At 41.3% G+C, this 16,743-nt stretch overlaps 1 protein-coding gene across 9 annotated transcripts in view; it reads left to right on the top strand.

The window, feature by feature from the left end:
• Nucleotides 1-15,284, top strand: part of triob (trio Rho guanine nucleotide exchange factor b) — a 148,360-nt gene extending 133,076 nt beyond the window's left edge. For 6 of the 9 annotated variants that reach the window (XM_066690422.1, XM_066690426.1, XM_066690424.1 and 3 more), the window contains 21 exons: nucleotides 737-832; nucleotides 1,424-1,572; nucleotides 1,877-1,943; nucleotides 2,173-2,276; nucleotides 2,778-2,847; nucleotides 3,109-3,198; nucleotides 3,304-3,396; nucleotides 3,526-3,576; nucleotides 4,006-4,083; nucleotides 4,668-4,859; nucleotides 5,186-5,366; nucleotides 5,615-6,396; nucleotides 7,698-7,945; nucleotides 8,242-8,380; nucleotides 8,544-8,571; nucleotides 9,116-9,278; nucleotides 9,657-9,778; nucleotides 10,404-10,482; nucleotides 11,534-11,734; nucleotides 12,092-12,230; nucleotides 12,437-15,284. In XM_066690422.1, the coding sequence (XP_066546519.1) occupies nucleotides 737-832; nucleotides 1,424-1,572; nucleotides 1,877-1,943; nucleotides 2,173-2,276; nucleotides 2,778-2,847; nucleotides 3,109-3,198; nucleotides 3,304-3,396; nucleotides 3,526-3,576; nucleotides 4,006-4,083; nucleotides 4,668-4,859; nucleotides 5,186-5,366; nucleotides 5,615-6,396; nucleotides 7,698-7,945; nucleotides 8,242-8,380; nucleotides 8,544-8,571; nucleotides 9,116-9,278; nucleotides 9,657-9,778; nucleotides 10,404-10,482; nucleotides 11,534-11,734; nucleotides 12,092-12,230; nucleotides 12,437-12,979 (3,615 nt within the window). In that variant the 3' untranslated portion in view covers nucleotides 12,980-15,284. The remainder of the gene's footprint in view (nucleotides 1-736; nucleotides 833-1,423; nucleotides 1,573-1,876; nucleotides 1,944-2,172; nucleotides 2,277-2,777; nucleotides 2,848-3,108; nucleotides 3,199-3,303; nucleotides 3,397-3,525; nucleotides 3,577-4,005; nucleotides 4,084-4,667; nucleotides 4,860-5,185; nucleotides 5,367-5,614; nucleotides 6,397-7,697; nucleotides 7,946-8,241; nucleotides 8,381-8,543; nucleotides 8,572-9,115; nucleotides 9,279-9,656; nucleotides 9,779-10,403; nucleotides 10,483-11,533; nucleotides 11,735-12,091; nucleotides 12,231-12,436) is intronic. The other 3 variants (XM_066690427.1, XM_066690429.1, XM_066690430.1) reach the window with 1 other exon arrangement.
• The last annotated feature ends 1,459 nt before the right edge of the window (nucleotides 15,285-16,743 follow it).

Consider the following 16,743-nt stretch of genomic DNA (forward strand, 5'->3'; position numbering starts at 1 on the left):
GCACTTCTTATTTGGGATGTCTGGAAGGCACAGCGATGGTGAGCGTCTCCACACACTGCCATATTATTGCATCTTTCTGTGGACTGTCTAAATAAGTGTTTTGCATATTCAAATATCTTCATTACCAGGTATCTGAGCATTCTTTTCACAGCCAATTGGATCTTACCAAAAACGTATTTTTTTTGTGTGGAAAATACATAGAAATGATGGCTTGAAAATGAAAAAAAAATCTGAAATTTCAGCATTTGGAAGAGAAAAAAAAAGTGAACAAAGTGTAATTTTTTAAAAAGTCAGAAATGCAGAATTCAGATTTGACAGTATTGAAGCTATACAGTGTATGTGCTGAAGAAGAATTTGGAACAAGGTGCTTCTAGTTTTAAGATTTTACCTAGAAATACGTTTGAGTGATACATGTTCTTCCAAGAGGTACTATGGTCAGTGTCTTTAGCTTCAAAAGGAAAGATTTCTTTTTTCTTGTGACTTTTTGAGGTTTCTGGAAAGCTTTTCTGAGTGTTACTGCCTTCCCAGTCCCTTCTCATATTAATCTGTGTGACTGGGAGCTGTACCAGTGCAGTCATGGTCTGTCACATTTTTTTTTTCCCCCAGCTCACTTTGCTTAGAGTCCTTTCTCAGCACTCCTGTGGCTAGAAAGTGTTATCAAACCAGGGGTTGATATTGACTGTGCACATGGCTGATTTTAATCGTGGCTCTTCTTCTTTCCCTTCCCTTCATGAAGACTTCCTCTCGGCTCTCTGTGCGCCCTTCTAGCTCAGAGACCCCAAGTGCTGCTGAGCTCGTCAGCGCCATAGAGGAGCTCGTCAAGAGCAAGATGGTAAGAGAACAGCTGCTATCTGGTTTAATCTTTGTGGGGGTCTTTTGGCAAGCATAAGGTGTCATTTCTCAGGATGACTAAAGCACCGCATCGCCCCCACAGCTTTCCGGTTCATTTTGAATTGTCGTTCACACTCGCACACATACATGCACAAGCATTAATGTTTGCTGGTGTCTTAAAGTTCTGTGTTGATGTTCTTTGGTTTAAACCCACTGTTCATCTGTGCTGGTCTGTGATTAAGCCCACCACCTGTTACCCTGGAAGCGAGCCATGTTTGACAGTCAAATCTACTTGTTGTTTTCATTGCTTCCCAAGAATAATTGCACATGCCCAATATGAGAGTATGTGTGATACTGGTTACTTTCAAGTGACGACCTGTATGATTTATTATATGATTTAAAATGAGGATGTCTTTTCAAGTTGAATTTAATTACTTTAACCGTTGAGCACATTTACAGTTCAGCCCAGAAATAAAGTAAATTTTAAATAAATAGTTAGCGCTTTGAGTAATCCATTGGTCTCTGTACCAGATAGTGAGAATCCAGCTCGACTTTGGTGACTGATGCCTGGCTCCTGTTTTTGGTTCTGTAGGCCCTTGAGGACCGGCCCAGCTCCCTCTCTGTTGAGCAGGGGGACAGCAGCAGCCCCTCCTTCAACCCCTCAGACAACTCGCTCCTGTCCTCCTCCTCGCCCATTGACGAGATGGAGGAGCGCAAGTCCAGCTTCGTAAAGCGGCGACAGTGAGTATCTCGTGGCTCAATTGGAAACTGTCCTACTGAGTACGACGCCGGCCAATCCTTCTCTTCTCACATCTTAAATTAGTGGCCGCCGACGCGGAAAACGACATACAGCAAAGTATTGGTGTATTTGGGAATTTGTATCGCCTTTTCCGACGGGAACTAATTGGCATTTTAAGAATCCACATAGACCACTTCTTACTACTGAAGAAACTAAAGGCACTCACTGCAATCGATCAATCACATTTTTGATGTGGAAATATAACCAAGGATTTTAATGTTTTCTTTTCTCCCTCTCTTGCATTAGTTACGTGTTACAGGAGCTTGTAGACACTGAAAGGGACTATGTAAGAGACCTGGGCTATGTAGTAGAGGTGAGTATACCATTAGTTCTGCACAAGAGCCCATAAAATGTTCTTCCTAATTTATGTTTGAGGGTTCCCTTTGCTTTTTCCAGCCCTGGCATATGTATGAAAGCAGACCCAGTAATTTATGAATGCAGACCCAGATGTTAAATGAAAATTGTGCTTTCATGGCCTCACTCACTATATATTTGTGATCAGTCTCCTCTCACAGCTTAAAAACGGGCTTGATTTCTTCTAGGGCTACATGAACAAAATGAAGGAGGACGGAGTGCCTGATGATATGAAGGGAAAAGATAAGATTGTGTTCGGAAACATCCACCAGATTTACGACTGGCACAAAGAGTAAGTATATGATTTGCGTACGTAAGATACCATCTGAGTGTAATTTGTTCAGTTACGTCTCTTCCTTCAGTCTCCATTTGACATCCAGGGCTTTATTATCCTATAGGAAGAGAGGGCAACCGTAGTCATCAGCATGACTGTCTTTACTTAAAAAAAAAAAAAAAGAAATGATTGCCATTAGTCTGAATCAAGTCCAAGACCTTATTGACCGCTTTATATATATATATATATATATATTTTTTTTTTTTTTTGAATGGTAAAAAATGACAAGTTTTGCACTAGCCTTCTGTTGCAATTGCTCTCGTTGAAATCACATGGACTGTTTATTGTATGATCTTCTGACAGCCACAGATGGCCTTACATGTTTGTATAGTTCTCCATATCCAGCATTGTTACCAAAGTGCTGTTACAAAATATTGTCCACTCCACGTACCCTTTATATGCTTCAGTTTCTTATAACGCTAATTAGTCTCCTGAAATCATGGGTTTGCTTGATTGCAGCTTCTTTCTCGGAGAATTAGAGAAGTGCCTTGAAGACCCTGATAAACTGGCTTCCCTGTTTGTCAAAAATGTAAGTAATTACCACCTTGGGATGGTAGAACTATATTTAAACATTAACACTGATGCTTTAACAGTTCTAGTGAAAATAACTTTAAATGTTTATATTTTGTGATTTTAGTTCTCAATAGGTAGTCTAAGATCAATTTTGAACGAGTAACATGCAAGTACACTAGTTTTGTCTTCCTTTCTGCAGGTTTTAACACTGGTTCATTGTTGTAATGAACATTTCAAATCTGTCTCATCTATAAACCATGTCGTATTTCATTTACAGGAACGGAGATTGCACATGTACATTGTGTACTGCCAAAACAAACCCAAATCAGAGCACATAGTCTCTGAATACATCGATACGTATTTTGAGGTTAGTTTAAGAGACTTTCACGTTTTCACTTTGAAGTGTTATGTCGTAAGTATTATAGAAGACGTGGACTTGCAAGTATAACTTTCTTTTTCTGTTATTTTTTAGGACCTCAAGCAGCGTCTCGGACACAGATTACAAATCACAGATTTATTAATAAAGCCAGTACAAAGAATTATGAAATACCAGCTCCTGTTAAAGGTGAGTAATAAACTCAGTATTAACCTTATTTAAGACTCCTATCCTAAATGTATTCAGTTGTAAATTTAAATGACTTAAAACTGAACGCTGTCAGTGATGATTTATATGCGTTTATTTTGTCTTCCACAGGATTTCCTCAAATATTCCAAAAAGGTTGGCATAGATTCTGTAGAGCTGGAGGTATGCATTTATATCACTATGGTGACCTTCATGTTCCCTTGTTAAGCTTTTAATGTATTATTTTAAAGGAGAAGCATACAGAAGTGCATTTCCCAACCGATAGCCATCTGTCACATAAACCTTTGATATCACCGACACCAATGGATTCCTCACAGTTAATAGGAATATTGACTGTGTTTAAGGGCCGACTGTTAAAAACTCGACTTTATCTAACAGCTGTATCAATTTCTCTCTGAAGACCTTTTAATCCATGTTAGGAGAATAATTGTGTACTAATATAGTTCCTGTATTGGATATCGCAAAATAAATGCAACATTTTACACTGGTAATAATTCCATTTAGGCTGGTTGTTTTTCTCCTCATTGTCAATGCATGCTAAATATCCCTTTAGCATTTATTTGTATAACTGTGATTGTTTTTGCATTGCAGAAAGCAGTGGAGGTCATGTGTATTGTACCAAAAAGATGCAACGATATGATGAATGTGGGGAGGCTCCAAGGATTTGATGTAAGTTTATTTAAATAAAAAAATGATTTAAAAAATATATATTAAAAAGGATAGAAAAAAGGAATACATTAATTTGAGGCTTCTGGGATAATGAACAGAGGAATAGAGGTGCTATAATACTAATGGGACAGCCATTATAAAACAATGTTCTAAATATGAAAACACAATACAGTTAAGTGTAATCTAGATATTTTTAGGATGTCATCAAATAGAACTAAGTTGCTCAATTTAATGGCACAAATTGTTCAGATATTGCCCTCATTTTTGTGTTTTCAGGTTTATTGCTAAAATATTTTTCTTCTTTCATAAACATTTTATGACCGTAAAACAAGGTGTCTATTTGCAAACATATAAAAAGCACATCATTCCCAGATCACATCGAATCCAGATAAAACATGTTATGTATCCAAGAATAAACCAATACGACCAACATTTATGAGTTTATTGTTCCCAACCAGTAATGATCTCTGTGCTAATCTTTTCCTCCATCTCTGAAGGGTTTTTATTATTTGATGCCTTTCATCCCTAAAAGCCTTGGCCTTGTGCTTGGTTAAATTGTCTCCCTCTTGTGGTCCTGTCTGCAGGGGAAGATTGTAGCCCAGGGCCGGTTGCTCCTTCAGGACACTTTTTTGGTTTCTGATCCGGACACTGGGCTCCTGGGGCGCTTGAAGGAGAGGCGGGTTTTCCTCTTCGAACAGATCATCATTTTCAGCGAGCCGCTCGACAGAAAGAAAGGCTACTCCATGCCGGGCTATCTGTTTAAAAACAGCGTAAAGGTATTTCCACAATACGTTAGGCTTCCATTCATCTAATAGCTGGTTTATGGAAGGCAACCTGGATTTGCGGGAAGCCTATCTGGCCGAGAGGGGAAAAATATGAAAAATTTGCATAACAGGTTCTAGAATCTGATGTTCGTTGGTCTAGTTCCTGTTTTATGTAGCGCAGTGTTTCAGATGTCTGGAGAGATACGTGATGTCTCCCTCCAAGGCTTGAGATAAGAACCAGCTGTACAAGAACAGGATTAATGGACTGCACTGTTTCTACTCACTTGAATCAATGCTTAATGGTGCCGTGTTTACATCTCATTTAATCTCTGTTGCAGGTCAGCTGTCTGGGGCTGGAGGACAACGTCGACGGGGATCCCTGTAAATTTGCACTCACCTCCAGGTCAGCCAACAGCAGCACCGAGACCTTCATCCTGCACTCGGCCAACCCCGGCGTGCGGCAGGTGTGGATCCACGAAATCAACCAAATCTTGGAAAACCAGCGAAATTTCTTAAATGGTAAATGTGCAGACAATCTTTCATCTTTTTTTCCTTTATTTATTTTCAAACACAAAGGGTTTCCTTGTTTATCATCCTAGTGACATGCACAGATGCATCTGTGATAAATTGCTGATATACTTAAAGCTCCTTGGGCTTTTACTTATATTTTGAAAATGTATAGACTGTTTTTTTTGTTTATTAAATCACATTCAAACCCACTCTGCAATTATGAACCTTCTAATGCAATTGATACTCCCACCATACAGACACGTCCTCTGCTTTCCTCCCTGCCTCAGCCTTGACCTCTCCCATTGAGTATCAGCGGAACCACGTGGGCGCCGGCGGGCCCAGCAACAGTGGCGGCAGTGTGGCCAGCAGCAGCTGCAGCAGCATGGGCGTGGTGCCGGGTGGCAGTGCCCTGGGGGGCCGGCCCAGGCCCTCCCGCATCCCACAGCCCGTCAGACACCACTCCCCAGTGCTGGTCTCTGGAGCTTCTGCCCCAGAAGGCCCGGACAAGATGTCAGGTACGTCTGCTCGCACCCATACCCTGATGCCAGCTAGCTCCAACAGCTCCTCTGCTCTGGCTGAGGCAGGGGACAAGGACACAGAGAAAGAGATCCCAAAGATGAAGGTTCTGGAAAGCCCTCGCAGCAGCAAGCAGTCCAGTTCGGCGGAAGGGAGTTTAAAGGAACTCCAAGGGAGTGTGGAAGAGACATTGGCCCCTACTCCCAGGGCCACTGTAGGCCCCTTGACTCTGGTTAAACCCCGCCCGGGAACCATCTCCCCTCTGGGCTCTCCGCTTCTTCCCCCGCCACCTTTTGGCAAGGAGACTTTCATCCCAGGCAGCCCCGTGCAAAAGGGCCCTTCTTTCTGGAGCTCCATCCCAGCCTCCCCCGCCAGCCGTCCTGGCTCCTTCACCTTCCCCAGCGAGACGGACTCTCTCGGGCGTCAGACGCACCGTCACTCCACCCACAGCAAAGACGCGGACCGCATGAGCACCTGCTCCTCGGCCAGCGAGCAGTCGGTGCACTCGACCCAGAGCAACGGGGTAAGAGTGACGTCGGCCTCTCCTGCAGGCCGCTCTCGAGCCTTCCTTTCTGCGTGTCGCCATCACTGTGCGTACTAACTCCTCGCTGGCTCTTCAGCTGCTTCTCTGCTCTCTGAAAAACAACAAGCATACAACAAAACCAACACTAAACGGTTTGACTGCTGCCTGTGGTGAAGCATTCAGACTTTCCACTTGATTACTTAACTTCTACTAACTGCGCCGGGCTAAACTTACAGCGACCATCACTCAACTATGCTACTAACTTAACTGCTTTGGTGGTTTCCTCCAAAACTGTGCTTTTCTGCTTAAACGTGAGGCAGATGGCTCCTTACACCTGTTTTAACTCACTTCTGTCACTTCTTCTCTTCTGACAAACAATAACAGACTAACTAATACTAACTGGTTCTTAGAGTAGATTTTTTCCTTTTTTGTTCCTTCAAATCAAATGGATATCATTCTGGAGCCAGGGTGGATGTGGGGGTGGTATTTTCAGAGTTTTCTCTAATGAAAATGTTTTCTGTAGGATTGAAAGTTTCTCAGTACTACTGCTTTTTTTTTTTTTTCTTTCCAAAACAGATGGTATACTTTATTTGTATTCTTCTGAAAGGTGAATAGGTCATTACATATGATACTGATCTGCAGTCTGCTAACTGTGGTGGGGAAAAGAAAAGTCCTCTCTTGCATTTGCCACCCTAACGTGTCTCATGGAAATGCAAACAAATCCCACTAGTTCCTCTTTTCTCTCTCCAAGATTATCATACATGTTCATTTTTGTTTTTTGTTGTCAATACTGCTTTAGACATATTAGTTTTTTCTACGTGAAAGACCAAACACAGAGGTACGCCAGTATCTACAAATAATAATCTATAAAGTTCCACAACTAAGCAGATAATGGGTTCTTAATAATATAATCATACTTGCTTCCTGGTTACAGTTTTGTATATATTTTCCTCTGCATACACAGTTCTTGATTAATGTGATGCACATATTAAAAAAAAAAAGATTTTACCAGTGATAAATCTTCATTTTGTACAAGAGCAGTTAGATTTTCCATTGTATGCGAGAAAAAAACAACCTAATAGTCAAAGGAATTTGAAAAGATTTTGACCGGTGACATAAGCTGATACAGATGTTGTACTTGCTATTTGCAGTTAAGCATGTGGTTCAGATCTCAGTGTTGCTTATTCTTCACGTAGCCTGTTTGCTGGGCCTGTCTGGAGGCCGATTGCAGTTTACCACTGCCTGCCATGATTCTCAACTGCCCTTTTTCTCCCTTCCCTCTCCCTCCATGCGCCGCACAGAGTGAAAGCAGCAGCAGCAGCAACATCTCCACCATGCTAGTGACGCAAGACTACATGGCGGTGAAGGAGGATGAGATAACCGTCTACCAGGGAGAGGTGGTCCAGATTTTGGCCAGCAACCAACAAAACATGTTTCTGGTGTTCCGCGCAGCCAATGAGCAGTGTCCTGCCGCCGAGGGCTGGATCCCCGGCTACGTGCTGGGGCACACATCCGCAGTCATCCCCGACATCCCCGAAGGAACCATTAAGTAAGTCCTCCCACCAGAAATTAATATTTAGTTGATAGTTGATTTTGATGGTGTATTTGTGTAACCTGAGTATCGAAGTAAAACTGGAAGGTCAATATGGCCAACAGTCCTCTGGAATACTTATATTGATGATGCACTGCAGGGGTTAGTATTGAATTTGATCACATTATCTCTTTATAAAGCATATTCTGGTATCATACGTTGCATCACAAATGCTTAGGGTGAATTAAGGAGAAAAGGGAGAAAAGTTCAATCCCTCTGTTGATCTCGGCTGTCATCCTCCCTTGACTCATTAGGAAGTCGTCATCTTGGCACACAGCACTCCGCATCCGAAAGAAGTCTGAAAAGAGAGACAAGGACGGCAAAAAGGAAGGCAAGCTAGAAAATGGCTACCGAAAGTCCAGAGAAGGATTGGCAAATAAAGTTTCTGTAAAGGTATGTCATTCAATCGCACCCTGATGCGCTAGAACAAAGATATTATTCTGGCGTTGTTTTGTTTCTATTTGTCTAGCTATATAGCTCCGCATTTTTAATCATTTGAACTTTACATTACTTTATTTTCTGCTGCAGTATAATAATGTTCTGCTTTTATTTTCAGCTTCTAAACCCCAACTACATTTATGACGGTAAGTTTTATTTTTATATTAAATAAATGTAAGGCTTAAAAAAAAAAAACAATGCATTGAAACATGATCAACCGTGCCCTATGCTGTACCTGTTGTTAAAACCCTTTTAAGTTGTTTGCCATGGGAAATGGGAGGCTTGGCTTGGTTCAAAAACATTGCTTATCTGCATGCTTGTGGGCCTTTGGAAGTTGGAGTCAGGGAGAAGAATGATAGATGATAGGTACAGCAATGGAGTGAATTAAACATTAGAGCATCCAGTAATTTTGTTATGGGATAAATGGTAAACAAAATAAATGAATAACATTATGAATGTGATATTTTAAAGGCATGAAGAACTAGTGTTTCATCTAATGAGCTGAGGTCTGTCTACCTCAGCGTCTCCTCTGGGATATAAGGAGACCAATTAGTTGTAAATACCTCGCTCGTGTTTGCTTGGGTAACAGCTTTTATCTATAAAAACGAATCCGGCTTTGAAGCTTATAACAGATGACTGTGCTCGAGTTCATAACACTCGCTTACATAATTGGTGGTTTTGCCCTCGCAGTTCCTCCTGAGCTGATAATACCCCTGAGCGACGTGACGTGTGAGAGTGGAGAAAGTGTCACCCTCAGGTGTAAAGTCTGCGGTCGACCTAAAGCAACTGTGACATGGAAAGGACCCGAACAGAACACTCTGAGCAATGATGGGCACTTCAGCATTGCCTACAGGTACATCGTGAGCTCCAAATGTCTGCTTTTCACACAGGATGTTTATATTGATGTCTCTGGGATCGCATGTATTTAAGCTCGCAAATGACTCGTACTTCTGTAGGGCTCTGAAACCTTCTGCATGCATTAACTTTGAAACATGTGAACATGGAACAATATGAAAAGCATATTAATTTCAGCAGCTCCCCTTGAAGAAAAAAAAAAAGACATGGACATGTTTATGAAACTGCAAGATTTTACCAACACACATTCAAATACAAAAAGTCCGTATTCATGATATCTTCCCAAAGCGTGCAAGTCAATAAGATTTTGTTCCTGGGTACTCAGTCGCCCCAAACTCACACTATGCTGCCTCTGTCCTCTGTCCTGGCACTGCAGTGACTCTGGAGAGGCGACCCTCAGGATTGTGGGTGCGTCCGCGGAAGACGACGGCACGTATACCTGCGTAGCCGTGAACGACGTGGGCACAGTCTCATCCTCTGCCAGCCTCCGAGTACTGGGTTAGTGTTCTTCCCTCTGGCAAACCTGAAGCATAAGCCTTTAAAGAAAAAGAAAAAAAAAGCTCTCAGGATTGTTCAAAGCCACTTAAGTGTTTCAGGTTTGAGGAGCGCCATGCAGCCGTGGTAAATGATGTCCGAGAGCACCTCAGGTCTCAGATTGACACTGCATTCTTAATGCAGCTACATTATTTAAAATACACTCCCGAGTTTTTTGCCTGCGCAGGTTGGCTGTGATTGGCAGGCTTGCCTTATGTTACTGGGGTTATAAAATGAAAAGATTCAGATTGGTGTAGGCTACCGTCTGCTCTCAAACCCCTGCCTAGCAACTGGAATATTCTAGGTAGTAGTAGCACATGTCACTAGTTGCCCACAGATCATGTGCTTGGCAGAGGTGTATGCAGCAGGTATACGATCTCTGGTAATATTTGTAACCTGCATTGCTTTTAGCAATATATGGGATCACAGCTCCCTCTAGGGGACGTTTCTTTAATATCGCTATCTTAAGTACATTTTATAAATCCATGAATACACAACTATTAACAGATCTGATTAATTTCTCTAACTTTCTGAAGTGATCATATTGTTCCCATTTTTGCTGAGGCATAATTTTGATCTTGTTTTCCAGGACCTTCCAATGATGGGCTCAGGGTAATCTGGAAGGATAACTTTGACTCTGTTTACAGTGAGGTTGCAGAATTGGGCAGGTAAATATTCCTTCATCAGAATATCACTGGGAAATCACACAGTAGAACATTTCTCCACTGATTACATTTAAAGCATGTAATGTGTTAAAAACTCAAACACATGTGCTGATGCTGATATATGTGTGTATGTACACCGATCAGCTATAACATTATGACCACTGACAGGTGAAGTGAATAACACTGATGATCTCGTTATCATGGCACCTGTCACTGGGTGGGATATATTGGGCAGCAAGTGAACATTTTGTCCTCAAAGTTGATGTGTTAGAAGCAGGAAAAATGGGCAAACGTAAGGATCTGAGCGACTTTGACAAGGGCCAAATTGTGATGGCTAGGCGACTGGGTCAGAGCATCTCCAAAACTGCAGCTCTTGTGGGGTGTTCCCGGTCTGCAGTGGTCAGTACCTATCAAAAGTGGTCCAAGGAAAGAAAAGCGGTGAACCGACGACAGGGTCATGGGCGGCCAAGGCTCATTAATGCACGTGGGGAGTGAAGGCTGGCCCGTGTGGTCCGATCCAACAGACGAGCTACTGTAGCTCAAATTGCTGAAAAAGTGAATGCTGGATCTGATAGAAAGGTGTCAGAACACACAGTGCATCGCAGTTTGTTGCGTATGGGGCTGCGTAGCCGCAGACCAGTCAGGGTGCCCATGCTGACCCCTGTCCACTGCCGAAAGTACCTACAATGGGCACGTGAGCATCAGAACTGGACCACGGAGCAATGGAAGAAGGTGGCCTGGTCTGATGAATCACGAGTTCAAGGTGTTGACTTGGCCTCCAAATTCCCCAGATCTCAATCCAATCGAGCATCTGTAGGATGTGCCGGACAAACAAGTCCGATCCATGGAGGCCCCACCTCGCAACTTACAGGACTTAAAGGATCTGCTGCTAACGTCTTGGTGCCAGATACCACAGCACACAGTGCTGGACACAGTGGAGTCCATGCATCGATGGATCAGGGCTGTTTTGGCGGCAAAAGGGGGACCTACACAATATTAGGCAGGTGGTCATAATATTATTATTATTATTCAATGATTAAATGTCTACCTCCAGGGGCAGATTCTCAGTGGTAAAGAGGTGTGACCAGAGGGGCTCCAAACGAACGGTGGCTGCCAAGTTCGTCAACAAGAAGCTGATGAAGAGGGACCAGGTGACCCACGAACTTAGCGTTCTCCAGCACTTGCAGCACCCGCATCTCATCGCTCTTCTGGACACCTTCGAAACGTCAACCAGCTACATACTAGTCCTAGAAATGTAGGTGTAACTCCTTTTTTGGGTTTGATCTTTGTCTTGTGTATAGTACCACAAGATTTCTCTCAAACTGCAGCTCTTCCTGGTCTTTAAGCAGGTTGTCGCATTGTTGGCGTGTGAAGAAGTGCGGAAGTGACGGGAACTGTGGTTTGATTTTCACTATCAGCCTCTAACTGTAATCTTATTCCTGTGACCATCATGAGTCTTCCATACTGAGGAGTATGGTCAATTAAACCAGGTCTTTGACTAATTTATCTTGGCCAAATTTACAGAAACATCTAAGATCTTGAGAACATGAACTTCATCTGTGAAATTTGTTCAGTTTATCATTCGTTTCTGCTTTTTGTTTCTTCATATCAGGGCAGACCAAGGCCGTCTCTTAGACTACATCGTTAGTTGGGGTAATCTCACGGAAGAGAAGGTGACCATGTACCTGCGGGAGATCCTAGAAGCTTTACATTACCTGCACAATTGCAGAATCGCTCATTTGGACTTAAAGGTGAGTACTGACTTATAATTGCGATGTTACGTTTTTATAGATTTTAATATTTATATAATATTTTAATGGCATCTATTTAGTTGTTTAAAATGATCAGCATATGAGGAATAAAACCAGCTGTTTTTACTATTTAAATTGAATATTATATTATAGAACCCTCACAAATCTGACTTTTTTTGTATTTCATTGATTTTTCCTTTTCCAAGCCTGAAAACGTCTTGGTAGACCAGACTTCAGCCCAGCCGACTGTGAGACTTACGGATTTCGGAGACGCGGTCCAGATGAACAGCACCTACTACATCCACCCCTTGCTGGGGAGTCCGGAGTTCGCCGCGCCCGAGCTGATCCTGGGCAACCCCGTGTCCCTGTCGTCAGACACCTGGAGTGTGGGTGTGCTGACCTACGTCATCCTGAGCGGGGCCTCCCCTTTCTTGGACGAGAGCGTGGAGGAGACCTGCCTGAACATTTGCCGTTTGGACTTCAGCTTCCCCGACGACTACTTCCAAGGCGTCAGCCAGGCGGCCAAAGATTTCATGTGCTTCTTACTGCAGGGCGACCCCGCCAAGCGCCCCCCGGCCGCAGTCTGCCTGCAGGAGCCGTGGCTGCAGCCCGGGGGCCCGCGCAGCACCGAGTGCATCGACACGTCCCGACTCATTTCCTTCATCGACCGGCGGAAACACCAGAACGACGTTCGACCCATTGGTAGCATTAAAAACTTCCTACAAAGTAGACTCATGCCCAGGGTTTAACCTGTGCCTGGGGAAAAAAGAAAAAAAATTCTCTCATTCTCTTTCACCTGACAATTGAAACCAGTCTTTGCTGCTGACTGGTTAGAGCTCTCACGACAAAATAAATTGAGAAAAATAAATCAATCAAGATAAAAGAAAACCGCCACATTCAAGGCCCTGTCTTTGTGTGGAGAACACATGCCAAGAAAAGCCTGCCCCAATGCAGAACTTTTTGGAAAAGCAATGCAAACTAAACTAGCGTGGAGGACGATACAAATTTCTGCCTGAGCCAGACAGAGCAAACCTTTGTTTGACAGTATTGAATTCAGGTTGCTCCGATTGAATAGAAGAAAATTACATAATTTTAAAGAAAATCCCTTTTTTTAAAAAGAAAAATAAATGTATAGGAAAGAAAACAACGTGGAGAACAAGTCTTTATCCAAAACATTTTCAAGAACGTATTTAAAACAAAAATAACGCAACACTCACCTCTTAGTAATTTCTCTATTACTTAGGACAAACTAGAGACCAAAATCTTGAGTTACACGTTAACATGCAGCGACTGCTTCACTAAAACAATTTCTGAATCGAATCAGTCATCAAAGCTTTTTGCTTGCCTCGCTTTGTATTTATTCTAAGGAACCATGCAAAATCATGCCACAAGCAACAATACAGATTTAACTGCTGCAAGTCCAACCTCAAACGATTTTTCTTTGATTTTAATTTTTTGCTTTTACTAGAACAATTTGTGTTGCTCAGAATTAAAATATATAAGCCTTACTTTGTATATAGACTGTATCTGCCTTCAGTCATTTTCATTTCAAAATGCTGGCTTGTCACAGAGGGTCTCGAGGTGGGAACAAAGGATGCCAACTGTTGGAAGGTTTAATTGGCACAGGGCCTTTCCGCTGGCACCGCAAGAACGCCAAGCAGATTGCAGACAGTTGTGGAAGACGATATACTGTAAATGCACTCATTGTATTTTCTGTTTTAATTCATATCATGTGCAATGTTGCGGCTTTAACATTTTATGCAACTCTATTTATGAAGACCTCTGTTGTACCTGTAATAAATATATAGAAAAGCACGTACTTGATACTGCAAGTTATACTGTTATTTGTGTTTCTTTACACTCTTCCCTTAGTTCAGTATTATTTCCTAACCCCCCCCCCAGCTCCAAGTCATTCTACAGATGCTAGAAATGATTTGGGTCTACATGGCACTTACACTCTGATTTTTTGTTTTATATTCTGTTGTCACTTATAGTTAAACCAAAGTTCTCTGAGCTTTACAGGAACGGTTGCTTTCCCTTTCTTTTAATTGACATTTTACTAACTTAAGTTATAAATACCATAATGAAAGTAAAAAAGGGGGTGTTTACAAAATGTTTACCATAGCTTTATTTATTCTTTCGTAAGAAGTTGGGTGAGTATTACACCTGATTTGACATTTCATTGGTTTGTCATTTCATCCTCTGTGTATTGGGGATTCTGACATACACCTCGTTTGCAAGTTTAGCCTTTTTTTTTTTTGGTATGCTGGGAGCAGTCAGCCCATAAAACTAGTATTCTTGTTAGGTTAAGGTTTTTTTTTTGTTTTTTTTTACTGAAGTTGCATTATTGATACATAAATATGTATAGTAATAACAAGAAGAAGCTATTTGACTTGGAGAAGTTAGTCTGTATGTAGTTGATCACCTGGGATATTCCTAGGTTTAGGTCCTTGGTGTGTTTAAAAAAAAAAAAAAATCCAATCATGTCTGAGCTGGTTGGGAAAGAACTACGTGCACTTTCAGAAATCCGGACGTGCGTTGTAGATCTTAGCTGCTAAAGTAAAAATTGTCAGCTTCAAAAATACGTAGGTATTAGACCCACTTTGAATCGGTTGTATTTCCATCATTTAATTCTGAATTTATAAGTGCCAGTTTAGCGTAAAGAAGAGCTATGTTTTCTCCAAAGCTTGAGAGACATAACCTAGTGTTCATTTACTCTGCTAGAGACAGAAGACCGTGGATTCATCTGTACAGTCCCATTTAATGTACTCTTATTTATTCATTATTGTAAAGCTGTACAGAAGCCGAAAAAATACGGGGACTCGGACTGGATGTGTTTTCGTTCCAACCTCATTGTATTTTACATATATATATTTTTTAGTGTATTTGTTTTATCATTTTTTTGTTTTCCTTTGTTTTTTTGATTTTGAAATATTATTTTTACGTTTGCATGTATATTTCTTTGTACAGAAACCATAAGTGTTTACACAATATGTGCTGTAAATATATTTTATTTTGCCATCAGTTATTTTAAAATTAAACATATGCAACATACTTCTGGCTGTCTTCATTTGTTTGGTTTTTGTTGGGTTTTCTGCCTCTCACACAAGCAGCTGTATGATCAGTTGTATCCTTATGTAGGGTTACTAAAATGTACTTTTGTTGCTTTCTATACAGCCGAATCAGCACTGTTTATTGATCTGTATTGCCATCCATAAAAGACTGTCAAGGTGAAACAACAAGCTAGCATTCCTCGAGTGAGTCATTCTTTATTTGACCATGTATGTTTACAGCCTTCGTTTTCTGCCATTTAGCTACAACAGTTCAATTAAGTCATGAGACAGTGCATTAAGTGCAGAATAATCAAGTCCTCTGGGAAACAATAAGGGTTCTGTCAGTGAAATGTATGTTTTACAAATTTCAAATAAAAACAAGGCAAACCGTGAATCTTTGATGCGAAAGTACAGCTAATGATGGAATAAAGTAATGACAGTAGCCGCTGAGATGAGACTTAGTTGTGAAATGCATAACTGTACTGGTTTCTAATTGTATATTTCTCCCTTTCAGCCCATTAGAAATTTGTATAATTTTGTGCAAAGTAGTTATCACATGCAGGTTACAGTGGAAAATGTATGGGGTGGAGCAAGATGTCTTGTAAAAAAGTATCCGATTTCCTTTTTGAGCTATTTTTGTTGCCTTCTCTTTTTAAAATGTTCTGTTGCATTATGTTCTTGTTGCCTTCCTGTGTAGTACCTGCTTCCTGTGTTTAATTTAAAACAAAAATACTCTAATCTAATCTTCACACACAGCCTCAAGAGTCCTCACAATTTGAACTTCATTGGTATGTCCGATAAGTTTAGAAGGATTAAAGTGGCTGTACTGCTGTGACATTCGGTATTAAATCGTACAGAAATCTGAGATGGAAGGTGTAAATCTGATTGTTTTGTAATTAAATGCTCATTTCTATTTTTGAAGTGGGAAATGGATTGGGAATGTTTGAAATGTATGCCATTCTACACATTCATCTGGATGCCCCTCCCTTTGCAGTTGTGAAATATGATCCTTGTAAAGTCTTTTAAACTTGTTTTTAAGCAAAAATCCTTCCTTTTCCTATGTTATGTTTATTGTTATTCATTCTTAACAATTACTCTACATAGGGCCAGCCCATGTGTATTACCTGGCTAGGATCAAAAGTGGTGGAAGGTAAGTGGAATGAGACGATCATGGAGTATAATGGTTCCTCTCCTAGATGGACTTGTTATTGGTGGAGCAGCCCAGAATGGGGTACAACATGATACATACTTTTTAGCATTACATTACAAGGGACGTTTTTATCTTAAAGCACCATCGTACTCAGTGGGAGAACTGTTCCGATTTTGACGAGCACATGGTGTTTGTAATTAAAATGGACAGGAACAGGTTTGACATTAAACAGCACAGAATAATGTCTGAGGAGTGTTTCTGCACAAAGGGGATCAAACAGCCTTTCAGGAGATGCAAAAAGTCATTATTT

The sequence above is a fragment of the Amia ocellicauda genome, chromosome 18 (genome assembly GCF_036373705.1).
Source record: "Amia ocellicauda isolate fAmiCal2 chromosome 18, fAmiCal2.hap1, whole genome shotgun sequence".
Taxonomy (NCBI): Eukaryota; Metazoa; Chordata; class Actinopteri; order Amiiformes; family Amiidae; genus Amia; species Amia ocellicauda.